General features: G+C 41.7%; 1 protein-coding gene across 2 annotated transcripts in view; it reads left to right on the top strand.

The window, feature by feature from the left end:
- The window catches only part of tubgcp2 (tubulin gamma complex component 2), a 67,548-nt gene that overhangs the window by 7,694 nt on the left and 33,750 nt on the right, over nt 1-26,104 (top strand). For both annotated transcript variants that reach the window (XM_063070305.1, XM_063070304.1), the window contains exons 5-11: nt 2,261-2,420; nt 4,229-4,436; nt 5,077-5,276; nt 5,912-6,101; nt 16,079-16,224; nt 19,071-19,251; nt 23,935-24,115. In XM_063070305.1, the coding sequence (XP_062926375.1) occupies nt 2,261-2,420; nt 4,229-4,436; nt 5,077-5,276; nt 5,912-6,101; nt 16,079-16,224; nt 19,071-19,251; nt 23,935-24,115 (1,266 nt within the window). The remainder of the gene's footprint in view (nt 1-2,260; nt 2,421-4,228; nt 4,437-5,076; nt 5,277-5,911; nt 6,102-16,078; nt 16,225-19,070; nt 19,252-23,934; nt 24,116-26,104) is intronic.

Raw genomic sequence — 26,104 nt, 5'->3', positions numbered from 1 at the left:
CTTTTTAAAAAAAAACAAGGCAACTAAAAAAGTAATTAAGAAGGCAGAGATGGAATATGAAAGTAAGCTATAAAGCGATAAAGAGGAAAAGATTAAATATGAAGGCAAGCTAGCCAATAATATAAAGGAGGGTACAAGAAGTTTTTTTTCCTCAGGTATATAGAATAAAAGAGAGACGAGAGTAGATATTGGACCATTGGAAAATGACACTAGAGAGGTAGTAATGAGGGACAAAGAAATAACGGACAAACAAAAGGAAGTATTGTGTTAACTTCACTGTGGAAGATGCTAGCAGAATGCCAGAAGTGTGAGAGTGTCAGGGAACAAAGTGAGTGTGGTTTCTATTACTAAGGAGAACGTGCTTAGGAAGCTGAGAAGTCTGAAAAGTAGATAAATCACCTGGACTGCACTCCAGAGTTCTGAAAGAGGAAGCTGAATAGGTTGTGTTGGCATTAGTAGTGATCTTTCAAGAAGCACTGAAAAATTGCAAATATCACCCCATTCTAAGAAGGGAGGGAGACAAAAGGAAGGAAATTATAGGCCAGTTAGCTTGACTTAAGTGGTTGGAAAGATGTTGAGGCTTATTACCAAGAATGATGTTTCATTGTACTTGGAAGCACGTGACCAAATAGGCCAAAGTCAGCATAGTACAAACAAGAAATCTTGCCTGACGTATCTGTTGGAATTCTTTGAAGAAACTACAAGCCAGATAGACAAAGGAGAATTGGCTGATGTTGTGTGCTTGGATTTTCAGAAGGCCTTTGACAAGGTGCCACGCTGAGGCTGCTTTACAAGCTACAAGCCCATGGTATTACAGGAAAGATTCTAGCATAGATAAAGCAGTGGCTGATTGGCAGGAGGCAAAGAGTGGGAATAAAGAGAACCTTTTCTGGCTAGCTGCCAGTGACTAGTGATGCTCCATGAGGATCTGTGTTGGGACTGATTCTTTTTAGTTATACGTCGCTGATTTGGATGAGGACAAAGTTTGAAGACAATATGGAGATAGGTGGAGGGGCAGTTAGTTTTGAGGAATTAGAGCGGCTATAAAGATAGGTGGAAGGGAATGTAATGTTGAGGAAGCAGGGTATTTGCAGAAGGACTTAGATTGGGACAATGGGCAAAAAAGTGGCAGATGGAATATAGAGCAGGGAAGTGAATGGTCATACTTTTGTAGAAGGAATAAAGGTGTGGACTATTTTCTAAATTGCCAGAAAATGCAAAAATCAGAGTTGCAAAGGGACTTGGGAGTCCTTATGCAGAACTTTCTAAAAGTTAACTTGCAGTTTGAGCCAGAAGTAAGGAAGGCAAATGCAATGTTAGCATTGATTTTGCGAGGACTAGAATATAAGAGCAACTATGTAAGTTGAAGCTTTATAAGGCATTATTCAGACTGCACTTGGAGTATTGTGAGCAATTTGGGGCCCCTTACCTAAGAAAAGATGTGCTGGAATTGGAGAGGGAGAGGGTTCAGAGGAGATTCAAGAGAATTAATCCAGTAATGAGAAGGTTAACATATGAACAGTGTTTGATGGCTCTGTGCCTGTGCTTGCTGGCATTTAGAAGAATGAGGGGGGATCTCATTGAAACATATTGAATATTGAAAGGCCTAGATAGAGTGGATGTGGAGAGAGGATGTTTCCAATAATGAGGGAGTCTGGGGCCAGAGGGTACTACCTCAAACTAGAGAGACATCCATTTTTTGAGCAGAGATGAGGAAAATTTTCTTTAGCCAGAGGGTAGTGAATCTGTAGGATTTATTGCCACAGACGGCTGTGCCGGCCGAGTCTGGGTATATTTAAGGCAGAGGTTGATAGGTTCTTGATTAGTCAGGGTATCAAAGGTCATAGGGAGTAGATAGGAGAATGGTGTGAGAGGGATAATAAATAGGCTATGATGGAATGGCAGAATAGGTCCAGTGGGCTGTATGGCCAAGTTTTGCTCCTCTGTCTTAAGGTCTAAAGTGAAATGCATCATTTGCATCAATGACCAACAAGCCTGAGGATGTGCTGGGGGCAGGCCTCAAATGTCGTCATGTTTCCACCGCCAGTATAGCATGCCCATAATTTATTTGCCCTAACCTGTCTGTGGAGGAAATCCACACGGTTACAGCGAGAACATACAAGCTCCTTACAGACAGCGGCAGGAACTGAGCCCTGATCACTGGTTCTGTAAAGTGTGCTGACCACTGGATCTGGTCAGAATGTTGTATTTACAGTAAATTGAATCACACATTAAGTATTTTGTAAATCTTAATTACTAGCCACTGGAAGTAGTTCGCAAACTCCTTCGTGACAAACACATCAAAAAGAATCCAGGGGTGATCATCCCTCATTTCCCAACTTGGGTATACGAGAGGTCAGCGCTTCTGGGGGATTTCATAACCAGTTCCAGTCCAATCACTGAAACCGTCGTTTCTATCGGTAGGTAGACTGAGTGGAATTTAAACCTTCTTCAACATCAAACTTGAAAGTAGAATTATTTTTATATACTGTCCTCATTAGGTTAATGAATATCAAACCTATTTAATTTGGAAATATTCATATGATAAAGGAAATGATGTTTGAACTTGTAAACTTATCTAATTTTGTAGTGAAATGGTGCTTTTGTCCATCACAACCATCGATCTCACCAGCTGTCAATACCTTCCCTACTGTGTTAAAGCTGTAAATGCTCTATTCAAATCAAGCTTATATTATGCACCTTTGGGCATTTCTATATATGCTGCAAAAACTCAACTTCATTCCATCTCACTAAAACCTATAGCAGAATTGGTTTACAAAAAAATATATGATTCTTTTGATGAAGGGTCTTGACCCGAAATGTCAACTGTATGTTCCTCTTCATAGATGCTGCCTGACCTGCTGAGTTCCTCTGGCATTGTGTGTGTGTGTGTGTTATGTTACGTTACGTTACTCTGGATTTCCAGCATCTACGGGATGTGTTAATAATTCCTCTGTTATTTTTTTTCCTCCTGCAAAAGTGACCGAACTAATTCTTTGGGTGTTAATATCCTTTAACTACACACAATAAGTCAACATTTGTCATGGTGACTACTGGGAAGAAAATATTCTGGATGGCTTTTCCACGCTTTGGTTAAAGATCTGCCTTCTTATTAACATTATCAATCCAAGGTCTGGGGTGGACTCATATTTTACGTAACTTTTATCCTTGTTTTGAAATTTAATCAACAGTTTATTTGACTGTTAAAATTAGGGAAGGATTGTAAGTAATTGAAGACACATGCTCGCTGTACTCTGACCTTTCTTAGTTATGTCTACCCCTACCTCAACATGCCCTACTTAGGCCAAGTTTTAATCTGTCAAACCATCTCCCATGGGCTCTATCTAAATCATTGAGCATTGCCTACTTAAATAGTCCCTTTGGAATAACTGGTTTTCTAAGTTTGGAAAATCTATTGCTGGATTTCACTAATATCTAATAGGGCAGAGGTTAAAGGGATGGGATAGTTGCTATACAACTACATGCACTGTTGTTTGGATAGGGATAAGCAGTAAACTTTCAGTAACATAGGGGCAAAATCAAAAAGGGTGGTGAATACAGAACTGAAGATGTTATATGTGAATACTTGCAGTATATGGAATAAGGTAGATGATCTTGTAACGCTGTTAGAGATTGACAGATATGATGTGGGCATCTCTGAGTCGTAGCTGAAAGAGGAGGAATTTCTTTAGTCAAAGGGTGGTTAACCTGTGGAATTCATTGCCAGAGATGGCTGTGGAGGCCAAGTCATTGGGTATATTTAAAGTAAAGGTTAATGGGTTTTTGATTGGTAAGGGTGTCAAAGATTATGGGGAGAAGGCAGGAGAATGAGGTTGAGGGAGTAAATAAATCAGCCACGATGGAAGGGTGGTAAAGACTGATTGAGTTAAATAGTGTAATTCTGCTCCAATGCCTTATGTTCTAGAAACCTACCCCATCTGTGCTTTACCCTGCCTTCCTTTATACCGTTTTTAAGATGCAGCTCTTGCACTATTTATTTAATTTTAATATATAATTTCTTATTGTAATTTATAGTATATTTTATCTATTGGATTGTGCTGTGGCCACAAAACATCAATGTGTCAGCATTTGTCATGGTGACAGTAAGCCTGATTATAACATGTAGAAAAATTTGGTACCGAATCTTTTGGAGCAAACTGTTGTGACTGTGAAAACTCAGTTCAGTACATTATATTTGTTTCAACATTAAACTTTCCTTTTCCATTAGGGACTGTTCCTCTTGCTACACAAGAACAAATGATAGTTGAAGACCTGCTCTACATTTTGATCGGAGTAGATGGAAAATACATCACAGCCCAACCACTAATGGGCAAACACAGCCGATGCTTTACAGTTGACCCCACTCTGGACATGTCTGTTAAGGAGCTTGTGAATAGGATCCTTCCAATAGCAGCAAGCTATTCCTCTGTTACCAGGTAGGCAAGTCCAAATGTTAACAGATCTTGTTCTCAAGCAGGTGTACAGACTCAGGCTGTGGCACGCCCGTAGACCAGATATAGTAGTACCATTACTCAAGTCGGGTATGTTTAAGGATTTGTCTACTGCTGGATCCTCAGGTGCCTGTGGAGGCCAGACGTGGATCCCCATGTTCTGGTGCAGTGAGGGCAAGAGTAAGTGGTCTTGTTAGTTGTTGGGTCTTTTGGGTTGTTCATTCTATCCTTTAGCAGCTGCCACTTGTTCTCCACGGCACAGCGGAGGTCACTATCATATAGCATAGTTCACTGTTGAACAGATTTCCTCCAGGTGCATCTATTGAATGAAATCTTCCTAGTTTTTAGATGTAATGTTGAATTTTCCCAGGCTGATTTTGATGTTATCTTTGAAGCATCTCCTTTGCCCACTAGAGGCTCATTGACCTTCCTTTGAATGGGAGTGACAGATCTGCTTGGGAGACATGAGTGGAATCAATGGAGTTGGTGTTGCTTTGTCATTGTGGAGATGCTGTTCATATTGGTCTCCTCCAGTTCCCAACAGGAGGTCTCGTACTCTTAAGGGAGCATGTAAGACAAACTGTCTGTTTTCCAGCTTTGATAATTGTTTTGAATGTTGTTGCAGGTTCATTGAAGATAAGTCATCATTTGAATATGGCCAGGTAAACCATGCTTTAGCTGCAGCAATGCGGACACTTGTGAAGGAGTACATGATCCTTGTAACACAACTGGAACACTTGCAGAGACAAGGACTGCTATCATTACAGAAACTTTGGTTTTATGTTCAACCAACCATTAGAACAATGGAAATTCTGGCATCAATAGGTATTATGTTATCCCTATCCCTGTATGTATTTCTTAATTATTCGCTTACCTATAATTTCTATGTAAGGAGAAGCATCAAAAGTTTTGAAATGAAACCAAGGGCAGTTTATCCATGCATTTTAACCCATTGCTTTTAACAGAGCAGCAAGTACAAGTAGAAAATTTGGGCACCACTGTAGCGTAGCAGTTAGCGTGATGCTATTACAGCTCATGGTGTCAGAATTCAGAGTTCAATCCCAGCATCCTCTGTAAAGAGCCTCTGTATGTCTTTCCAGTGGAATGAGTGGTTTTTTTTCTGGGTCCTCCAGTTTCCTGCCACCATTCAAAGACATACTGGTTAGTAGGTTAATTGGTCATTGTAAATTTTCCCATGTTTGGGTTAGGGTTAAATCGGGGTTGCTGGGCAGCACGGCTCAAAGGGCTAGAAGGGCCTAGGATAGAATGAAAATAAATTGTCATACTAACTAAAGAATTGTTGAAGGTTATTAATTGAGAATAATCCTTGTTTGAAATGTGAAAGCGTTTAATAGCTTCAAACTTATTCATAGTCAGTAGGAATTTTTTTAATTTTCTAGCAACTGCAGGAAGTATTTTCTGCAAAATGTAAATAAATACCTGATTGTGTTCTGTTCTAGCTACCTCTGTGGAGAAAGGAGAATGTATGGGAGGATCAACGCTGAGTGTGCTTCATGACAGAACATTTAACTACACCGGTGACAACCAGGCACAGGAATTGTGCCTCTACCTAACCAAAGCAGCAAGTGTTCCTTACTTTGAAATTTTAGAAAAATGGATCTACAGGGGAATTATACAGGATCCTTACAGGTATAAGATCAGTATTGAAAATTCTCTATCCCTGTAAGATTAGTTCAAGGGTAGAGCATTGTTGCAGCACAAAAAGGTGACATTTTACCCATTAAGTGCATGCTGACACCTTGTAGGGCAAGTTATACACTAACTTTATTTTTCATACATATATCAAAACATCAAAATATATAGTTTCATGTCATTTTTTATCATTGTTTGTGATGTGCTGCAGGAGTCCACAAGTTCACCACGCTTCCAGCATGCCCATAACTCACTAACCGTAAGCTGTGCAACTTTGCATGTAGAGGTAACCCACGCAGTCATGAGGAGAACGTACGAACTTTAGATACAGCGGTGGGTATGAAACCACCAGTCAGTGATTGTGCTAACTGATTACCATTCCATCCCATTCTCTGTCCGTACTCCACTGTGCAGATAATCTTCCTTCCCACAAGCCCCTGCCCTAAAATCCCTTTAGAACACAGATTCCTTGGCCACCACTACCTACTGCAATGAAGTTTCATCTATTCTCCTTGAATCTTTCGTGCGAAATCTTCATCCTGCCCGGTTACTTATAAGCCGTAAGACAGAAGAGCAGGATTAGGCCATTCAGCCCATCGAGTGGACCAACATTCCATCTTGGCTGACCCACTACACCGGCCTTCTCGCCATAATCTTTGATGCCCTTACCAAAGCTGGGTGGCGGTGTGAAATGTGAGGAGGATGTTATGAGAATGCAGGGTGACTTGGACAGGCCGGGTGAGTGGCAGATGCAGTTTAATGTGGATAAATGTGAGGTTATCCACTTTGGTAAGAACAGGAAGGCAGATTATTATCTAACTGGAGTCAAGTTAGGAAAAGGGGAAGCACAACGAGATCTAGGTGTTCTTGTACATCAGTCACTGAAAGCAAGCATGCAAGTACAGCAGGCTGTGAAGAAAGCTAATGGCATGCTGGCCTTCATAACAAGGGGAATTGAGTATAAGAGCAAAGAGGTCTTTCTGCAGCTGTACAGGGCCCTGGTGAGACCACACCTGGAGTACTGTGTGCAGTTTCGGTCTCCAAATTTGAGGAAGGACATCCTTGCTATTGAGGGAGTGCAGCGTGGTTCACAAGGTTAATTCCCGGGATGGCGGGACTGTCATATGTCAAAAGATTGGAGCGACTGGGCTCGTATACTCTGGAATTTAGGAGGCTGAGAGGGGATCTTATTGAAACATATGATTATTAAGGGATTGGACATGCTGGAGGCAGGGAGCATGTTCCCGCTGATGGGTGAGTCCAGAACCAGAGGCCACAGTTTAAGAATAAGGTGTAAGCCATTTAGAACGGAGTTGGGGAAAAACTTTTTCACCCAGAGAGTGGTGGATATATGGAATGCTCTGCCCCAGAAGACTGTGGAGGCCAAGTCTCTGGATGCTTTCAAGAAAGAGATGGATAGAGCTCATAAAGATAGTGGAATCAAAGGTTATGGGGATAAGGCAGGAACGGGGTACTGATTGTGGATGATCAGCCATGATCACAGTGAATGGCGGTGCTGGCTCGAAGGGCTGAATGGCCTACTCTTGCACCTATTGTCTATTGTCTAACCAATCAGGAAATGATTAACTTCCCCCTTTAATATACCCACGGACTGGGCATCCACCTGAGTTCGTGGCAGAGCATTCCACAGATTCACTACTCTGGCTAAAAGAATTCCTCCAGTATCCATCCAGACAAGCTCCTCTCTCATGCTTCTGTAATTCCCTTTATTCCATTGCAATACTGATACATATGACTTGTGCTTCTCCCTCTCAAGTTGCAGTATGAATTCAGTCATATTATGATCACTTTCTTCTAAGGGTTCCTTTACATTAAGCCTTAATAAGATCTGGGTTATTATACAACATCCGATCTAAGATTGCCTTTTCCCGAGTAGGCTCAGCTCAAGTACAAGCTGCCCTAAGAAGCCATCTCGTAGCATTCAACAAATTCCCCCTCTGGTGATCTGACAGCAACCTGATTTTCCAAATCTTTGTATGTTGAGGCTCCCTATTATAAATGTGGTAATACCCTTATTACACGCCTTTTCCAACTCCCTTTGCGAACTCAACCCTGCACCTCACTACAATTTGGAGGCCTATATATGATTTCCATATTGTTTCTTTTATCCTTGCAGTTTCTTAACTTCACCCACAAAGATTCAACATTCTCAGACCCTATGTCACCTCTTTCTAAAGATGTAATCCCATCTCTTACCACCAGAGCCACTCTGCTGCCTGTGCCTTCATGCCTGTCCTTTCGATACAAAGTATATCCTTTGATGTTAAGGTCCCAACTATGGGCTTCTTTCAGGCACGACTCAATTATGCCCACATCATACCAACCAATCTGTTTGCGCCACGAGTTTGTCCACCTTATTCCGAATGCTACAGCATTTAAATACAGCACCTTCAGTCCTGCATTTCTCGCCCTTTTGAATTTTGCCTCTGTGGTACAGTCTAACTCTTTGCTCTGTCTGCATTTGGCTTGTCCTTCCTTACATTCATATTACATCCATCATCTACTTGTAAACCTACTGGCTCATCCTCAGCTCTATCATCCTGGTTCCCATCTCCCTGCCAGATTAGTTTAAACTACTCCCAACAGCTCTAGCAAACCTGACCGCAAGAATATTGTCCCCCTTGGATTCAAGTTCAACCTGTCCCTTTTGTACAGGTCTCACCTGCCCCAGAAGAGGTCCCAATGATCCAGAAAACTGTATCCCTGCCCCTGCTCCAATTCTTCAGCCAGGCATTTATCCGCCACCTCATTCTGTTCCTATTCTACTGTCGTGTGGCACAGGCAGCAATCCGGAGATTACTACCCTTGAGGTCTTGCTTCTTGGCTTCCTTCCTAACACCCTGTATTCTTTTTTCAGGACCTCCTCTCTTTTTCTACCTACGTCATTGGTACCAATATGTACCACTATTTCTGGCTGCTCACCCTCCCTTTTCAGGATATCATGGGGACTTTCAGAAATATCATAGCATCATGGACCCTGGCACCTGGAAGCAAGCTACCATCTGTGTTTCCTTTTCGCATCCACAGAATCACCTATCTGTCCCCCAAACTACAGAGTCCCCTGTCACTGCTGCCATCCTCTTCACTTCCCTACCATTCTGAGCCACAGGGCCAGGCTCAGTGCTGGAGGTGTGGGCACTGCTGCTTCTCCCAGAGAGGTCGTTTCCTCCCCCCCTCCCCCCATGAACAGTACTCAAAATGGAGTACTTGTTAAGAGGGACGGCCACAGGGGTGCTCTCCATTATCCGGCATTCTCCTTTCCCTCTCCTGACGGTCACCCATTTGTCTCCTGTAGCCTTGGAGTGACTACTGTCTTGTAGCTCCCTAACAAGCCGAAGGTCTTCGAGCTGTAGTTCCAGTTCCCTAATATGGTCCCTAAGCAGTTGCATCTCGATGCACTTGGTGCAGATGTGGCCAATGGGGAGGCTGGAAGTCTCCCAGAAATCCCATATCTGACACCCAGAACAGAACACTGACTCTGTAGACGTACCCTTATTCTCTCAAGATTTAACATAGAAACATAGAAAATAGGTGCAGGAGTAGGCCATTCGGCCCTTCGAGCCTGCACCACCATTTATTATGATCATGGCTGATCATCCAACTCAGAACCCTGCCCCAGCCTTCCCTCCATACCCCCGATCCCCGTAGCCACAAGGGTCATATCTAACTCCCTCTTAGATATAGCCAATGAACTGGCCTCAACTGTTTCCTGTGGCAGAGAATTCCACAGATTCACCACTCTCTGTGTGAAGAAGTTTTTCCTAATCTCGGTCCTAAAAGGCTTCCCCTTTATCCTCAAACTGTGACCCCTCGTTCTGGACTTCCCCAACATTGGGAACAATCTTCCTGCAGCTAGCCTGTCCAATCCCTTTAGGATTTTATGCGTTTCAATCAGATCCCCCCTCAATCTTCTAAATTCCAACGAGTACAAGCCCAGTTCATCCAGTCTTTCTTCATATGAAAGTCCTGCCATCCCAGGAATCAATCTGGTGAACCTTCTTTGTACTCCCTCTATGACAAGGATGTCTTTCCTCAGATTAGGGGACCAAAACTGCACACAATACTCCAGGTGTGGTCTCACCAAGGCCTTGTACAACTGCAGTAGTACCCCCCTGCTCCTGTACTCGAATCCTCTCGCTATAAATGCCAGCATACCATTCGCCTTTTTCACCGCCTGCTGTACCTGCATGCCCATTTTCAATGACTGGTGTATAATGACACCCAGGTCTCGTTGCACCTCCCCTTTTCCTAATCGGCCACCATTCAGATAATAATCTGTTTTCCTATTTTTGCCACCAAAGTGGATAACTTCACATTTATCCACATTAAATTGCATCTGCCATGAATTTGCCCACTCACCCAACCTATCCAAGTCACTCTGCATCCTCTTAGCATCCTCCTCACAGCTAACACTGCCACCCAGCTTTGTGTCATCTGCAAACTTGGAGATGCTGCATTTAATTCCCTCATCCAAGTCATTAATATATATTGTAAACAACTGGGGTCCCAGCACTGAGCCTTGCGGTACCCCACTAGTCACCGCCTGCCATTCTGAAAAGGTCCCGTTTATTCCCACTCTTTGCTTCCTGTCTGCTAACCAATTCTCCGCCCACACCAATACCTTACCCCCAATACCGTGTGCTTTAAGTTTGCACACTAATCTCCTGTGTGGGACCTTGTCAAAAGCCTTTTGAAAATCCAAATATACCACATCCACTGGTTCTCCCCTATCCACTCTACTACTTACATCCTCAAAAAATTCTATGAGATTCGTCAGACATGATTTTCCTTTCACAAATCCATGCTGACTTTGTCCGATGATTTCACCGCTTTCCAAATGTGCTGTTATCACATCTTTGATAACTGACTCCAGCAGTTTCCCCACCACCGACGTTAGGCTAACCGGTCTATAATTCCCCGGTTTCTCTCTCCCTCCTTTTTTAAAAAGTGGGGTTACATTAGCCACCCTCCAATCCTCAGGAACTAGTCCAGAATCTAACGTGTTTTGAAAAATTATCACTAATGCATCCACTATTTCTTGGGCTACTTCCTTCAGCACTCTAGGATGCAGACCATCTGGCCCTGGGGATTTATCTGCCTTCAATCCCTTCAATTTACCTAACACCACTTCCCTACTAACATGTATTTTGCTCAGTTCCTCCATCTCACTGGACCCTCTGTCCCCTATTATTTCTGGAAGATTATTTATGTCCTCCTTAGTGAAGTCCGAACCAAAGTAATTATTCAATTGGTCTGCCATGTCCCTGCTCCCCATAATCAATTCACCTGTTTCTGTCTGTAGGGGACCTACATTTGTCTTTACCAGTCTTTTCCTTTTTACATATCTATAAAAGCTTTTACAGTCAGTTTTTATGTTCCCTGCCAGTTTTCTCTCATAATCTTTTTTCCCCTTCCTAATTAAGCCCTTTGTCCTCCTCTGCTGAACTCTGAATTTCTCCCAGTCCTCAGGTGAGCCACTTTCTCTGGCTAATTTGTATGCTTCTTCTTTGGAATTGATACTATCCCTAATTTCTCTTGTCAGCCTCGGGTGCACTACCTTCCTTGATTTATTCTTTTGCCAAACTGGGATGAACAATTGTTGTAGTTCATCCATGCAACCTTTAAATGCTTGCCATTGCATATCCACCGTCAATCCTTTAAGTGTCATTTGCCAGTCTATCTTAGCTAATTCACGTCTCATACCTTCAAAGTTACCCCTCTTTAAGTTCAGAACCTTTGTTTCTGAATTAACTATGTCACTCTCCATCTTAATGAAGAATTCCACCATATTATGGTCACTCTTACCCAAGGGGCCTCTCATGACAAGATTGCTAATTAACCCTTCCTCATTGCTCAAAACCCAGTCCAGAATAGTCTGCTCTCTAGTTGGTTCCTCGACATGTTGGTTCAAAAAACCATCCTGCATACATTCCAAGAAATCCTCTTCCTCAGCACCTTTACCAATTTGGTTCACCCAATCTACATGTAGATTGAAGTCACCCATTATAACTGCTGTTCCTTTATTGCACACATTTCTAATTTCCTGTTTAATACCATCTCCGACCTCACTACTACTGTTAGGTGGCCTGTACACAACTCCCACCAGCGTCTTCTGCCCCTTAGTGTTACGCAGCTCTACCCATATCGATTCCACATCTTCCCGGCTTATGTCCTTCCTTTCTATTGCGTTAATCTCTTCTTTAACCAGCAACGCCACGCCACCTCCCCTTCCTTCATGCCTATCCCTCCTGAATATTGAATATCCCTGAACGTTGAGCTCCCATCCTTGGTCACCCTGGAGCCATGTCTCTGTGATCCCAACTATATCATAATCATTAATAACAATCTGTACTTTCAATTCATCCACCTTATTACAAATGCTCCTTGCATTGACACAAAAAGCCTTCAGGCGCTCTTTTACAACTCTCTTAGCCCTTATACAATTATGTTGAAAAGTGGCCCTTTTTAATGCTTGCCCTGGATTTGTCGGCCTGCCACTTTTACTTTTCTCCTTTGTACTTTTTGCTTCTACCCTCACTTTACACCCCTCTGTCTCTCTGCACTGGTTCCCATCCCCCTGTTGTAAACTAACCTCCTCACGCCTAGCCTCTTTAATTTGATTCCCACTCCCCAACCATTCTAGTTTAAAGTCACCTCAGTAGCCCTCGCTAATCTCCCTGCCAGGATATTGGTCCCCCTAGGATTCAAGTGTAACCCGTCCTTTTTGTACAGGTCACGCCTGCACCAAAAGAGGTCCCAATGATCCAAAAACTTGAATCCCTGCCCCCTGCTCCAATCCCCCAGCCACGCATTTATCCTCCACCTCATCGCATTCCTACTCTCACTGTCGCGTGGCACAGGCTTTAATGGCATTAATGTAATGTAATGTAATTAATCCCGAGATTACTACCTTTGCGGTCCTTTTTCTCAACTCCCTTCCTAGCTCCCTATATTCTCCTTTCAGGACCTCATCCCTTTTCCTACCTATGTCATTGGTACCTATGTGTACCACGACCTCTGGCTCCTCACCCTCCCACTTCAGGATATCTTGGACACGATCAGAAATATCCCGGACCCTGGCACCAGGGAGGCAAACTACCATCCGGGTCTCTGGACTGCGTCCACAGAATCGCCTGTCTGACCCCCTTACTATCGAGTCCCCTATCACAACTGCCCTCCTTTTCCTTGCCCTACCCTTCTGAGCTACAGGGCCAGACTCTGTGCCGGAGGCACGGCCACTGTCGCTTCCCCCGGGTAAGCTGTCCCCCCCCAACAGTACTCAAACAGGAGTACCTATTGTTAAGGGGCACAGCCACCGGGGTACTCCCTGTTACCTGACTCTTCCCCTTCCCCCTCCTAACCGTGACCCACTTGTCTGCCTCCCGTGGCCCCGGCGTGACCACCTGCCTGCAACTCCTCTCTATCAACTCCTCACTCTCTCTGACCAGACGAAGGTCATCGAGCTGCAGCTCCAGTTCCATAACGTGGTCCCTTAGGAGCTGCATCTCGATGCACTTGGCGCAGATGTAGACGTCCAGGAGCCTTGGAGACTCCAGGGCCTCCCACATCCGACACCGAGAACAGCAAACTGCCCTCACACTCATACTGTCCCTCTCCTCAAATAACAACAGAAAATGAATGCCAAACCTTCCTCGCCTTGCCTGTTTCCGCCTAAGCCCGTTGAGCCGAAGCCCTTAAGTCTTCACTCTGCTCCCGGCTCACTCCGCCGCCCGCAAACTACGCTGCCCGCTCAATGAGGCTCTGTTCCTTTTAAATCTGCCGCGCTGCACTGCCCGACGTCACACGCCTGCGCAGTCCCGCCTCTCAGAACGCCGTTGGAGAAAAAAAAAATAAGAACAAAGAATGAACTTAACTACTTACCTTGCCTCTGCCTGTTTTCGCCAAAGCCCTGTTGAGCCAAAACCTTACTACTCTGAAGACAGCTCCCACAATGATTGCTCCACTAGGCGGTACCTCTCTTTAATAGAGACTGGGTATTTAAAGCTCTTCGCCGGACTTGCACAGGAACGCTCCTATTGCATCTGCGCTGTACTCCAATCAACACTCCCGTTGAAAAACTTCCTGCTTTTAAAGCTCTTGAATTGTCTGCTTATGAGGATAGCTTCCCGCCATTTGAACTGTTATGAACTCATATCTCTACCAAATCTCCTTGCAGCACTCAATTCAAGAATAATAATTGCATTTTTTTCCTGTCTAAGTTTGACACTATAATCTCCATTCCTAGAACACTCTAGTCAGTACATTAATGCCATTAAAGCTGTTGGGAATTGACACCTTTATTCTTCCACACCTTCCACACCAATTTCCCACGGGATCAATTAAGTATGACTATGACTATTTACTTGGTCATACCTTAATTCCATTCTGCAGTTCTGTTTCAATATTTTTTATTAAGTTCCACATAGAAGAATGAAGATATATATTCTGAGTCAAAAAAAAGAATAGTAAGGAATACATTATATTTAAGACACTTACAATTGCAGTACCCCATATTCGTAATCAAACACGTAAATTAAATTAAATTGTAATATTGAAATGTGATAGTTTTATTATAGAGAAAATCTAAACCCCCTACCAAGATCAAAGCTGCTTGGTGAAGAAAGAAAGACCCAAAAAATCCTTATCACGTAGTGATTTATGTTATTAGCCAACATCTGTACTTTAACACCAATCAAAGATTCTGAAAATAGTTCAGAAATGGCCCGCACAATGTTTGAAAGTCTTGGTTAGAATCAGAAATTGAACAACGGATCTTCTCTAAACTTAAGCATGACATAACATCACGTAACCATTGAGCGTGAGTAGGCAGAGCAACATCCTTCCATTTAAGCAACACCACCTTCCTAGCTATAGGAGGAATAAACGCCAATATATGCAAATTGGATGTCTCCAAAGTTGTGCCTTTTTCTCCAACAATACCAAACAAGGCAGTCAAAGGGGTAGGCTTAAAATTTACTTTAAAAAGTACAGAAAAAGTTTGGAATACTTCCTTCCAGTATTTTTCAAGACTCGGGCATGTCCAAAACATATGAATTAGTGAAGCCTCTCCATTGTTACATCTATCACAATAGGGAGATATATTTGGATAAAAACGAGATAACTTGTCTTTAGAAAATACTTTAGTTTATTGAGATTTTCTCTTTCTGGTCCCATCTTTTCTAATTGTTTTTTTTAAGCCTTCCATGACCGATGTAGTTTTTTAAGAATGGGATAGATTAGGTATTAAATGCTTCCAAGATCTGTTTGTTGGAGGAAGTCTCTTTTTGTTTGAGCAATTGTCAGCTAAATATAGCTTACCAAAAACCCATTTCTTTCGATATCTACAAATTAGAGACTTCCTGTGATCTCAATTACATACATTTCCTATGAGTCCTGATAAGAACTTATTAGATGTAATTTCTAATTTGAAATCTTTTCATGATGGTTCGATATCCAATATGTATGGCATGTTGTTGGGAATGAGAGGGGCTCCTTTAGACAAAATTAAAAATGCCTGGGAACAAGATTTACAGATTTCAATTTCTGAGGAGACTTGGAATGAAATTTTTAAATTGGTTAACCCTTCATCATTATGTGCTCGCCACTCCCTCCTACAATTTGAAGTGGTCTGTAGGGCCCACATGTCCATTCTGCAGTTCATGAGATCATTCTTCTCCAACTTCACACTCTGCACATTGTTGCTGTTATTCCAAAGGATTGAATGATGATTGACTAAGAATCCTTAGTTATGCGATTGGAGGAGAAGTGGGATTTATTAGCAGGGATCCAATAGGTTTTACTTTTAATAAAATGTAGACAATTTCTATCATTAGTGAGAAAAACATTCGCTGTCGAAAAATAAATCAATCTGTTTTGCTTGGAGATTTTTAAGTTTTTGGACTAATTGTTCTTTGCATCGTAAAATTAAACTGGTTGATCTTTGTAATGGGCAGCGAGTTCATGGTAGAGGAGCACGAACTTAAAAAGGAAAAGATTCAGGAGGATTACAACGACAAGTACTGGGATCAGCGGTATACCATCATCCAGCACCGAATCCCCTCCTTCCTTCAGAAGTTGGCAGATAAGATACTTAGTACAGGTAATACAATACTTACTGATTTTTTTCGTTATTTATGTGTAACCTGTGAATTCAAATGTAAATAATCCTTTATTGTTGAAGTGAACTTATTTTAATATCAAAATATTTTTTAATTCAAGCAAACATTGCAATAAAAACCTAGCCACTTAACTGGTATAAGATAAGTTTGTTGTAATTTCTTCATGATTGTAACCCAAATGTTGATTTGTCACATTCAGGATAAATTACCTGAGGATACTTGCATGCATTGAATATTCTTTTATGTACTGCTGCAGAATGAAGCTAAGAAGCTTAATTAAATCATACTGAGCACATATGTAATAAAATCAAGTAGGTGTGTGTGGTGAGGTGAGATGCAAGAATAAGTTAGACCACCCTAGGAATAGGGAACAAGGGGGTGAGCAGGGGGAGTTCTCTGTATAAAGAGCTTGCATTTGATCTCGCTGCGGAGAATGATTTCCTGGACAGGAGTTTGTCTGTTTATTTATTTATACAGTGCAGAATAGAACCTTTCAGCCCAATGAATTCATCAACCCCCAATTTAACCCTAGCCTAATCACAGGACAATTAACCAATAACCGTTAAGTCTTTGGACTGTGGGAGGAAACTGAAGCACACGGAAAAAATAGACACATTCCACGGGAGGACAAACAGACTCCCTTCTGATGACATCAGAATTGTACACAGATCTCCAGCATTTCTGAGACATGTTAGTGTTGTATAAATGCAAATAGTGTATTTATACAAGTTGATATTACTCGGAAATGTCACTGCGGTCGAGGATGAACCAACATGATGATCAGGAGGACTTAAGTAGTTCCATGTTTTGTTTAAAGAACTGAGCAAGCATATTACTTTGGAAAAGAAACAAAACATCTAATTTTTCAATCTCAAGGTAGAATATAGTAACATATACTTAATTTGATAATAAATTTACTTTGATTTTATCTTCAAGGTTAGTTCCACTTTATAAGTCATTCAGTAAGCAAGGAAGATTTGCATTGTGGCTGCATTAAGAAAAACTGATAGAATCTTCAAGGAAATGAAATTGTATAACATCCTACTGCAATGTATATTAAAGTCTTCATGATTTCTATTATAGAAAGGAAAAGATTTTCTGGCTTTTCTTACCCTGAAAGAAGTTGCTAATGCAACAGCAAACTGGTATTATAATCACTTGTTGCTCGTTATTATGAATTTGTCCAGTATAGAGTTTATATTGACTTAAGTTTCTGCTGTGTTGTTCTGTTTTTGTTCATTCATCTTAGCCAAACCAATGCAAAACACAGTTGGATTTTAAGCACCAATTGTGGTTCTACAATTCACAGAATCCTTTGCCACAGTTCCAGGTCCAAATAACTATTTTGAGGAGATTTCCATTTGTTTAGCGATCATTGGGGCGGTTCCAAAAGTTAAGGTTTTCTAGACGAGGAAAGATTTACTGTTATTATTAAAAATGCTTTGAAATTTTTTAGCAACTTGGTTTCAGAAACTGATGACTGTAGTATAACTAGCAAATTATTCTATGCAGGGTTTTATAGATTTGTATTGGACAGTGAGTTGTTGGTGGAAGCGCATGATCTTAAAAAGGAGGAAATTCAGGAGATTTACAATGGCAAGTACAGGTAAAAGCAATGCACTATCATCCAGCATAGAATCCCTTCATTACTTTTAAAATATAATTACTTGGGTGTTGGACAAGACTGATAACGGTGTTTATTTTTTGGTTAAGTTGATTTACAGCCCTGTTCATCAAATTACCTAAAATTACACCATTTAAAATCAATTCTTCAAAACAATATTTTTTACATTCTGCTGCACCCTCCAGTTGTACCAGTTCATGCAGATTTTGCATCTGGTAAATAAGTTCAACATGAAACCTGAGGAGGGAACATCTTAAACAGGAGTGGAACTGTGGGCAGAGTTTGCATCTGGAGTTCCAGTTGTCCCCAAAGCAGAAACTCTGTTTAAATATTTGTTCTACCCTGCATCAGGAGAGTTTTTGAAATTCCAGGTATGTATTAGTTAAATAGATTTTGATGAACATGTACATTAAGATTTCTGTAACATTGATTCAACATTTGTGTTTGACATCAAAATGTCAGGGATTTATATTGGATGAAATAAGAATAATACAGATTTACATTTAAAGGTGTTTATATTTCAGGAATACAACTAATAATGAAGGGTCTACCATGAAAAATTGCTGGTATTTAGGTAATTTTCTTCTTGGACATCTTGTAAAGGATTCCCAGTCTCACAGGAGGAGAACATGTTATCACAGCACAGTTAATAAATTTTGTCAAATGATTAGATTAAAAAATTACTGATGAAGGATATGCAATTTTTTTTGATGTAGTGGAGGAGCCTTGAAGTAGAAAATCTCATATGCCACAGTAGCATAACACTATTACAGCTTGGGGCATCGGAGTTCATTTCTGACATCATCTGTAAGGAGCCTGTGCATCCTCCTCATGGAATACATGGTTATCTCCAGATACTCCAGTTTCCTCCCAGTCCGAAGATGTACCGGTTAATAGGTCATTGTAAATGGTCCTGTGATTAGGCTAGGGTTAAATCAGTTGGTTGCGGCTCAAAGGGTTGAAAAGGCCTATTTCATGTTGTATCTCAATAAATAATTGCTTCCTTTCTTTCCTACTTTCAAGCATGCATCAAGGATTACGTAATTGAAAAAAGATTGATCTGATGTTTTTAGTTGTTTTCTCTCACTTAATAATATTTTCTCAGCCTTGGTTGGCAAGTAGCCCAGGGTATAATCACTGATCTATGGAAGATAAGAAAGTGGTTCACTCTGAAGATAAAGAACTTTATACTTTTATTTGCAGGAAAATATCTTAACGTTGTCAGAGAATGTGGTCGGGATGTGACGTGTCCTGATGCCAAGGAAGTGATCTATACTCTGAAGGAACGAGCATATGTAGAACAAATTGAAAAATCCTACAACTATGCCAGCAAGGTTCTATTAGACTTCTTAATGAAGGAAAAAGAACTCCTGGCACGACTCAGGTACACAGATTTGTATGATTTATTGAAAAAGCAAATGTTTTCTTCTATTTATTGCCTAAAGTAACTGAATAGTTTCAACGTAAACAACAGGAATTCTGCAGATGCTGGAAATTCAAGCAACATACATCAAAGTTGCTGGTGAACGCAGCAGGCCAAGCAGCATCTATAGGAAGAGGCGCAGTCGACGTTTCAGGCCGAGACCCTTCGTCAGGACTAACTGACGAAGGGTCTCGGCCTGAAACGTCGACTGCGCCTCTTCCTATAGATGCTGCTTGGCCTGCTGCGTTCACCAGCAACTTTGATGTATGTTGCTTGAATAGTTTCAAAATAGCTCTTAATTTCCTCACGGTGCTATTTTAATGGTAAAATGCACAGTACAGTAGATTACAAATATAATGCCATAGGAAGATTTCTGAAAGATCAAGCAATTTATTGTTTTACATTTGTCCTGCAGTTGAAATTACTTGTAGCTTTCCAAGTTCCTGTTAGCATCTTCATGCAGTAATCGTGTGGCAGCAACTCAATGCATAAAAGCATGCAGCCATGTCAAAGAGGTTCAGTTGTTGTTCAGAGCAGACATCAAAATAGGAAAGAGATGTGATCTATGTGACTTTGACTGTGAAATGATTATTGGTGCCAGACAGGATGGTTTGAGTATATCAGAAACTGCTGATCTCCAGGGATTTTCATTTACATCAGTCTTGAAACAAACATCCAGTTCTGTGGGCAAAGACACCTTGTTAATGAGAGAGGTCAGAGGAGAATGGCCAGACTGATTCAAGCTGACAGGAAAATGACAGTAACTCAAATATCCACTTGTTACAGTGGGGTGGCCGGCTGGTGGCATAGGGGCATCAGCGCTGGACCTCGGAGCGAAGGCTCCCAAGTTTGAATCCAGCTGACTCCCTTGCACGCTTTCCATCTGTGCTGGGTTGAGCGTCGAGCCTGCTTAAAAAGATGTCGTCATGACGGCGTCCCGATGACTCCACTCGGGAGTTAAGGGCTTTCTTCTTCACAGGGGGGTGGGGATAGGGAGGATGCAAGGGAGGGGGACGTACCGAAGGGGTGGTACAGGTATCTATTCTGTACAGGACGTACACAGTAATGTACTCACTGAGTGACAAATGCAAACAAATTTGTAGATGCTGGAAACAAAGCAACACACACACAAAATGCTGGAGGAACTCAGCATGTCAGGCAGCATCTATGGAAATGAATAAGCAGTCGGTGTTTCAGGAAGAGAGACAGGTGAGGGCAGCGTTGATAGTGGAGGAAGGGAAGTCCCTTTCTTTGAAGAAGGATTATATCTCCTTAGTTCTGCAATTAAAAGCCTCATCCTGAGAGCAGATGCAGCAGAGGTGAAAAAACTGAGAGAAGGGGTTGCAATTTTTACAGGTGATAGGGTGGGAAGTGGTATAGTACAGGCAGCAATGAGAATCAGTGGCATTATAAAATATATCAGTCGATAGACTGTCTCCAGAGATGGAGACAGTGATCAAGAAAGGGGAGGGGTGTGTTGGAAATGGACCAAGTAGAGGGCAAGGTGGAAGTTGGAGGCAAAGTTGATGAAGTTGACGAACTCTGCATGGGTGCAGGAAGCAGCACTGATGTGGCACAGGAAGAGTTGGGGAGCGATACCAGTGTAGGTTTGGAACGTAGACTGTACCATGTAGCCGACAAAATGACAGGCATAGTTGCAACCCATGTGACTGCCCATGGCTACACCTTTTGTTTGAAGGAAATGGGAGCAACTGAAGGAAGAATTGTTGAGGGTGAGGACCACCAGATGGAGGAGAGTGGTGGTGGAGGGGGACTGGTCGGGTCTGTTGTCCAGAAGGAATCAGGGAGCTTTAAGGTGCTCCTGTTGGGGGATGGAGGTATATAGGGACTGGACATCCATAGTGAAGATGAGATGATTGGGGCCAGGGAACTTGAAGTTATTGTAAAGATCAAGAGCGTGTGGATGTAGACTGAACTGGGGGATAAAGCAGAGTCGACATATGCAGATAAATATTTGGTGGGGCAGGAACAAGCAGAAACTGGATGTATTTGTATCATTAGTGTCTGTCTACTTGACTCCATTGAAGAATTTGCAAATCATGGACAGCTATTTACTGAAATAGGTAGTCACACCTTGTGATGCTTTCACTGAGGAATAAACAAACATTTTGCTGACCAATTTTAGCCATAACATTCTGTGGTTTACTGGAGTCAAAGATGGGTTAATGTGCAAAGTTTTTAAAAAAAAAAATCTGAACTTTTAAGTCCATCTGTTACAATTGAAGTAAGCCTTGCTGTATTGTCTGTAGTTCCACACACCAGCTAATTGAATCAAGTTTTACAACCAATTTTAATGTTCTAATGTACAATTAACACTTCACCAAGCTTAACTTTGGAATGCATTCTATTTTAGCCTGATATGGAGGGGATCTTATTGAAACCTACTGAATATTGAAAGGCCTCGAGAGAGTGGATGTGGTGATGCTCCAGGAGAAAGATCCTGGGAATGAAAGGGTTAACCCATTAAGAGCATTTAATGTCTTTTGCCTGTATTTACTGGAGTTTAGAAGAATGGGGGGGGGGAATCTCATAGAAATGAATTGACTTTATTTCTTACATCCTTCACATACATGAGTAAAAATCTTTTGTTCTGTCTCCGTCTGAATGTGCAAATTATAGTAATTTGTAATGAATAGTATGTACAGTAAGATATACAACAGAACAGTCAATATAGCTTAGAAGTGCGATTGTGTCAACGTGAATTAATCAGTCTGATGGCCTGGTGGAAGAAGCTGTTCCGGAGCCTGTCGGTCCTGGCTTTTATGCTGCGGTACCATTTCCTGGATGGTAACAGCTGGAATACTTTGTTGTTGGGGTGACTCAGGTCCCCAATGATCCTTCGGGCCCTTTTTACACACCTGTCTTTGTAAATGTCCTGAATAGTGGGAGGATCGCATCTACAGATGTGCTGGGCTGTCTGCACCACTCTCTGCAGAGTCCTGCGATTGAGGGAAGTACAGTTCCCATACCAGGTAGTGATACAGCCAGTCAGGATGCTCTCAGTTGTGCCCATGTAGAAAGTCCTTAGGATTTGGAGACTTATGCTGAATTTCTTCAACCATCTGAGGTGTAAGGGGTGCTGTTGTGCTTTTTGCCTACTGAAAAAAACCTACTGAATATTGAAAGTCAGAATGGACACGGAGAGGATGTTTCCTGTGGTGGGAGAGTCTAAGACCGGATGGCACAGTCTCAGTATAGAGGAATGTGCCTTTAGAACAGAGCTGGGGAGGAATTTCTTCAGCCAGAGGGTGGTGAATCTGTGGAATTCATTGCTACAGGCAGCTGTGGAAGGCAACTCTTTGGGTATATTTAAAGCAGAGATTGATAGGTTCTTGATTAGTCAGGGTGTCAAAGTTATGGGGAGAAGGCAGGTGAATGGGGTTGAGAGGGATAAATCAGCCATGATGGAATGGTAGAGTAGACTCGATGGGCCAAATGGCCTAATTCTGCTCCTGTGAGTTTTGGTTTTATATGAATGTTTATCTTCACATGATTAATTGACTTTCAGGATAGCTTTTTGTAATCACTACTTTCCAAATTCCTGTGATTTGTATTCAGTATGTGGGCTTCTTTATTAACAGTGTAAGGAGTTGTTTAAACATGTATTATAACCAACAAATAATACCCTTGAAATGTTAATCTTGAATATTTAGGTATGAAATTCTACAACTTTACCACATGCAAAAGTTGGCTAATTTAGTGACACACACAAAATGCTGGTGAATGCAGCAGGCCAGGCAGCTTCTATAGGAAGAGGTACAGTCGACGTTTCGGGCTGAGACCCTTCATCAGGACTAACTGAAAGAAGAGATAGTAAGAGGTTTGAAAGTGGGAGGGGGAGATCCAAAATGATAGGAGAAGACAGAAAGGGGAGGGATGGAGCTAAGAGCTAGAAACTTGATTGGCAAAAGGGATACAAGGCTGGAGAAGGGAGAGGATCATGGGATGGGAAGCCTAGGGAGAAAGAAAGGGGGAGGGGAGCACCAGAGGAAGATATAGTGAGAGGGACAGAGGGAGAAAAAAGACAGAGAAAGAAAAAGGAAAAAATAAAAAATAATAAATAAATAAGGGATGGGATAAGGAAGAGAGGAGGGGCATTAACGGAAGTTAGAGAAGCCAATGTTCATGCCTTCAGGTTAGAGGCTACCCAGATGGAATATAAGGTGTTGTTCCTCCAACCTGAGTGTGGCTTCATCTTGACAGTAGAGGAGGCCGTGGATGGACATATCAGAATGGGAATGGGACATGGAATTAAAATGTGTGGCCACTGGGAGATCTTGCTTTCTCTGGCGGACAGAGTGTAGGTGTTCATCGAAAGACCCGACGCACACTGGGAGACCATTTATTATCCGTTCTCCGTTCTTATGGCTAATCTACTTGGAACATCATTTAATTGTAACCTGTTGTCTGATTCAGACAATGATTATTTAATGCATGTTGTCCAAAGCTGAATTTCAATACTTGTTCTGTGCTAACAAAATAAGAATGGTTAAATAGGTTCCATGTGAATTTTAAGTCAACTTTAGACAAGCTTTATGGTGGTTAATTACCCTATGCTCTACTATAAAATCAGCATATGGTTCTGCAATTAAATGTTAACCGTGTTGATTATTGTTTCTGTAGGTCAATAAAACATTACTTCCTGATGGATCAGGGAGATTTCTTTGTCCATTTCATGGACCTTACAGAAGAAGAGTTGAAAAAGTCAGTGGATGACATCATTCCCACCAGACTTGAAGCTCTTCTGGAGCTGGCACTGCGAATGAGCACGGCCAATACGGACCCATTTAAAGATGATTTGAAGGTATGTTGGGACAGAACTGATGAAACCTTGGTGTTGTGGATAGAAACAGAAAAACCAACAGCACAATACAGGCCCTTTGGCCCACGAAGCTGTGCTGAACACGTCCTTACCTGAGAAATTACCTCAGTTTACCTGTAGCCCTCTATTTTTCTGAACCCTTCTATTTTCTCTGATAGAGAAGAATGTTCTCAATAAACACAGCAGGGTATGAATAATTGGTTGTCCGTTATATCTGATGCTGACGGTGAAAGCTGTACGGGAGAGTTTTTAAAGTGGAAAAGCTGTTGCACTGTGGCATTTCCGCTCTTCCAACATTGGCAGTCCAGATCCAGTGGTACAAGAAGGGTCTGGATCATGGAAATGTGGCAGTGAGATCAGAAATGGAAATACAGACTAGTGTGGGAACTCGAATGCAAGATAAAAGTATAAAGTAAAGGCAAAAGCATTAATGTACAAAGGGTGTTTGCCCATAAATCTCTGAATGTGGCATCACAAGTAGATAAGGTAGAAAAGATAGCCTAGTGTATATTTACCTTCATCAGTCAGGATACTAAGTAAAAAAGGTTTACAAGGATAGGCAGCTTCATAAAACTTCAGTTAGGCCTGATTTGGAGTATTGTGTGCAGTACTGGTTGCCAGTCTGTAAGAAAGATAAGGAAAAGGCTCACTGGGATGCTGCCTGAGCTTTGAGGTAGAAGAACCTGGACACATTAGGATTGTTTTCTCTCGGGTGCCTGATAGAAGAACTGGCCATCCTGGGAGATGCAAGCAATCTGTTCCTGAAACTGTCCATAAGCCAACTTTTCAAGCCAGAAAGATCTGTTCCTGTGAGTTTTGGTCTTATATGAATGCTAATCTCCTTGTGCTAGAACTATAGAACATTGCAGCACAGAAACAGGCCTTTTGGCCCTTCTTGGCTGTGCGAACCATTTTCTGCCTAGTCCCCCTGACCTGAACATGGACCATATCCCTCCATACACCTCTCATCCATGTACCTGTCCAAGTTTTTCTTAAATGTTAAAAGTGAGCCTGCATTTACCACTTCATCTGGCAGCTCATTCCACAGTCCCACCACTCTCTGTGTGAAGAAGCCCCCCCCTGCCCAATGTTCCCTTTAAACTTTTCCCCCTTCACCTTTAACCCATGTCCTCTGGATTTTTTCTCCCGTAGCCTCAGTGGAAAAAGCCTGCTTGCATTCACTCTATCTATACCCATCATGATTTTATATACCTCTATCAAATCTCCCCTCATTCTTCTATGCTCCAGGGAATAAAGTCCTAACCTATTCAACCTTTCTCTGTAACTGAGTTTCTCAAGTCCTGGCAACATCCTTGTAAACCTTCTCTGCACTCTTTCAACCTTATTTATATCCTTCCTGTAATTTGGTGACCAAAACTGAACACAATACTCCAGATTCGGCCTCACCAATGCCTTATACAACCTCATCATAACATTCCAGCTCTTATACTCAATACTTTGATTAATAAAGGCCAATGTACCAAAAGCTCTCTTTACGACCCTATCTACCTGTGACAACACTTTTAGGGAATTTTGTATCTGTATTCCCAGATCCCTCTGTTCTACTGCACTCCTCAGTGCCCTATTATTTACCTTGTATATTCTACCTTGGTTTGTCCTTCCAAAGTGCAATTACCTCACAATTGTCTGTATTAACCTCCATCTGCTATTTTTCAGCCCATTTTTCCAGCTGGTCCAAATCCCTCTGCAAGCTTTGAAAACCTTCCTCACTGTCCAATTTTTGTATCATTAGCAAATTTGATTTTCAGGATAGCTTTTTGTAATCACTACTTTCCAAATCCCTGCGATTTGTATTCAGTATGTGGGCTTCTTTATTAACAGTGTAAGGAGTTGTTTAAACATGTATTACAACCAACAAGTAATACCCTTGAAATGTTAATCTTGAATATTCAGGTAAGAAATTCTACAATTTTACCACATGCAAAAGTTGACTAATTTAGTGAAATCCTA

Source organism: Mobula hypostoma, chromosome 18, assembly GCF_963921235.1.
Source record: "Mobula hypostoma chromosome 18, sMobHyp1.1, whole genome shotgun sequence".
In the NCBI taxonomy this organism is placed as follows: domain Eukaryota; kingdom Metazoa; phylum Chordata; class Chondrichthyes; order Myliobatiformes; family Myliobatidae; genus Mobula; species Mobula hypostoma.
Note: the sequence above shows the minus strand (reverse complement) of the source record. Positions and strands in the feature narration are given on the sequence as shown.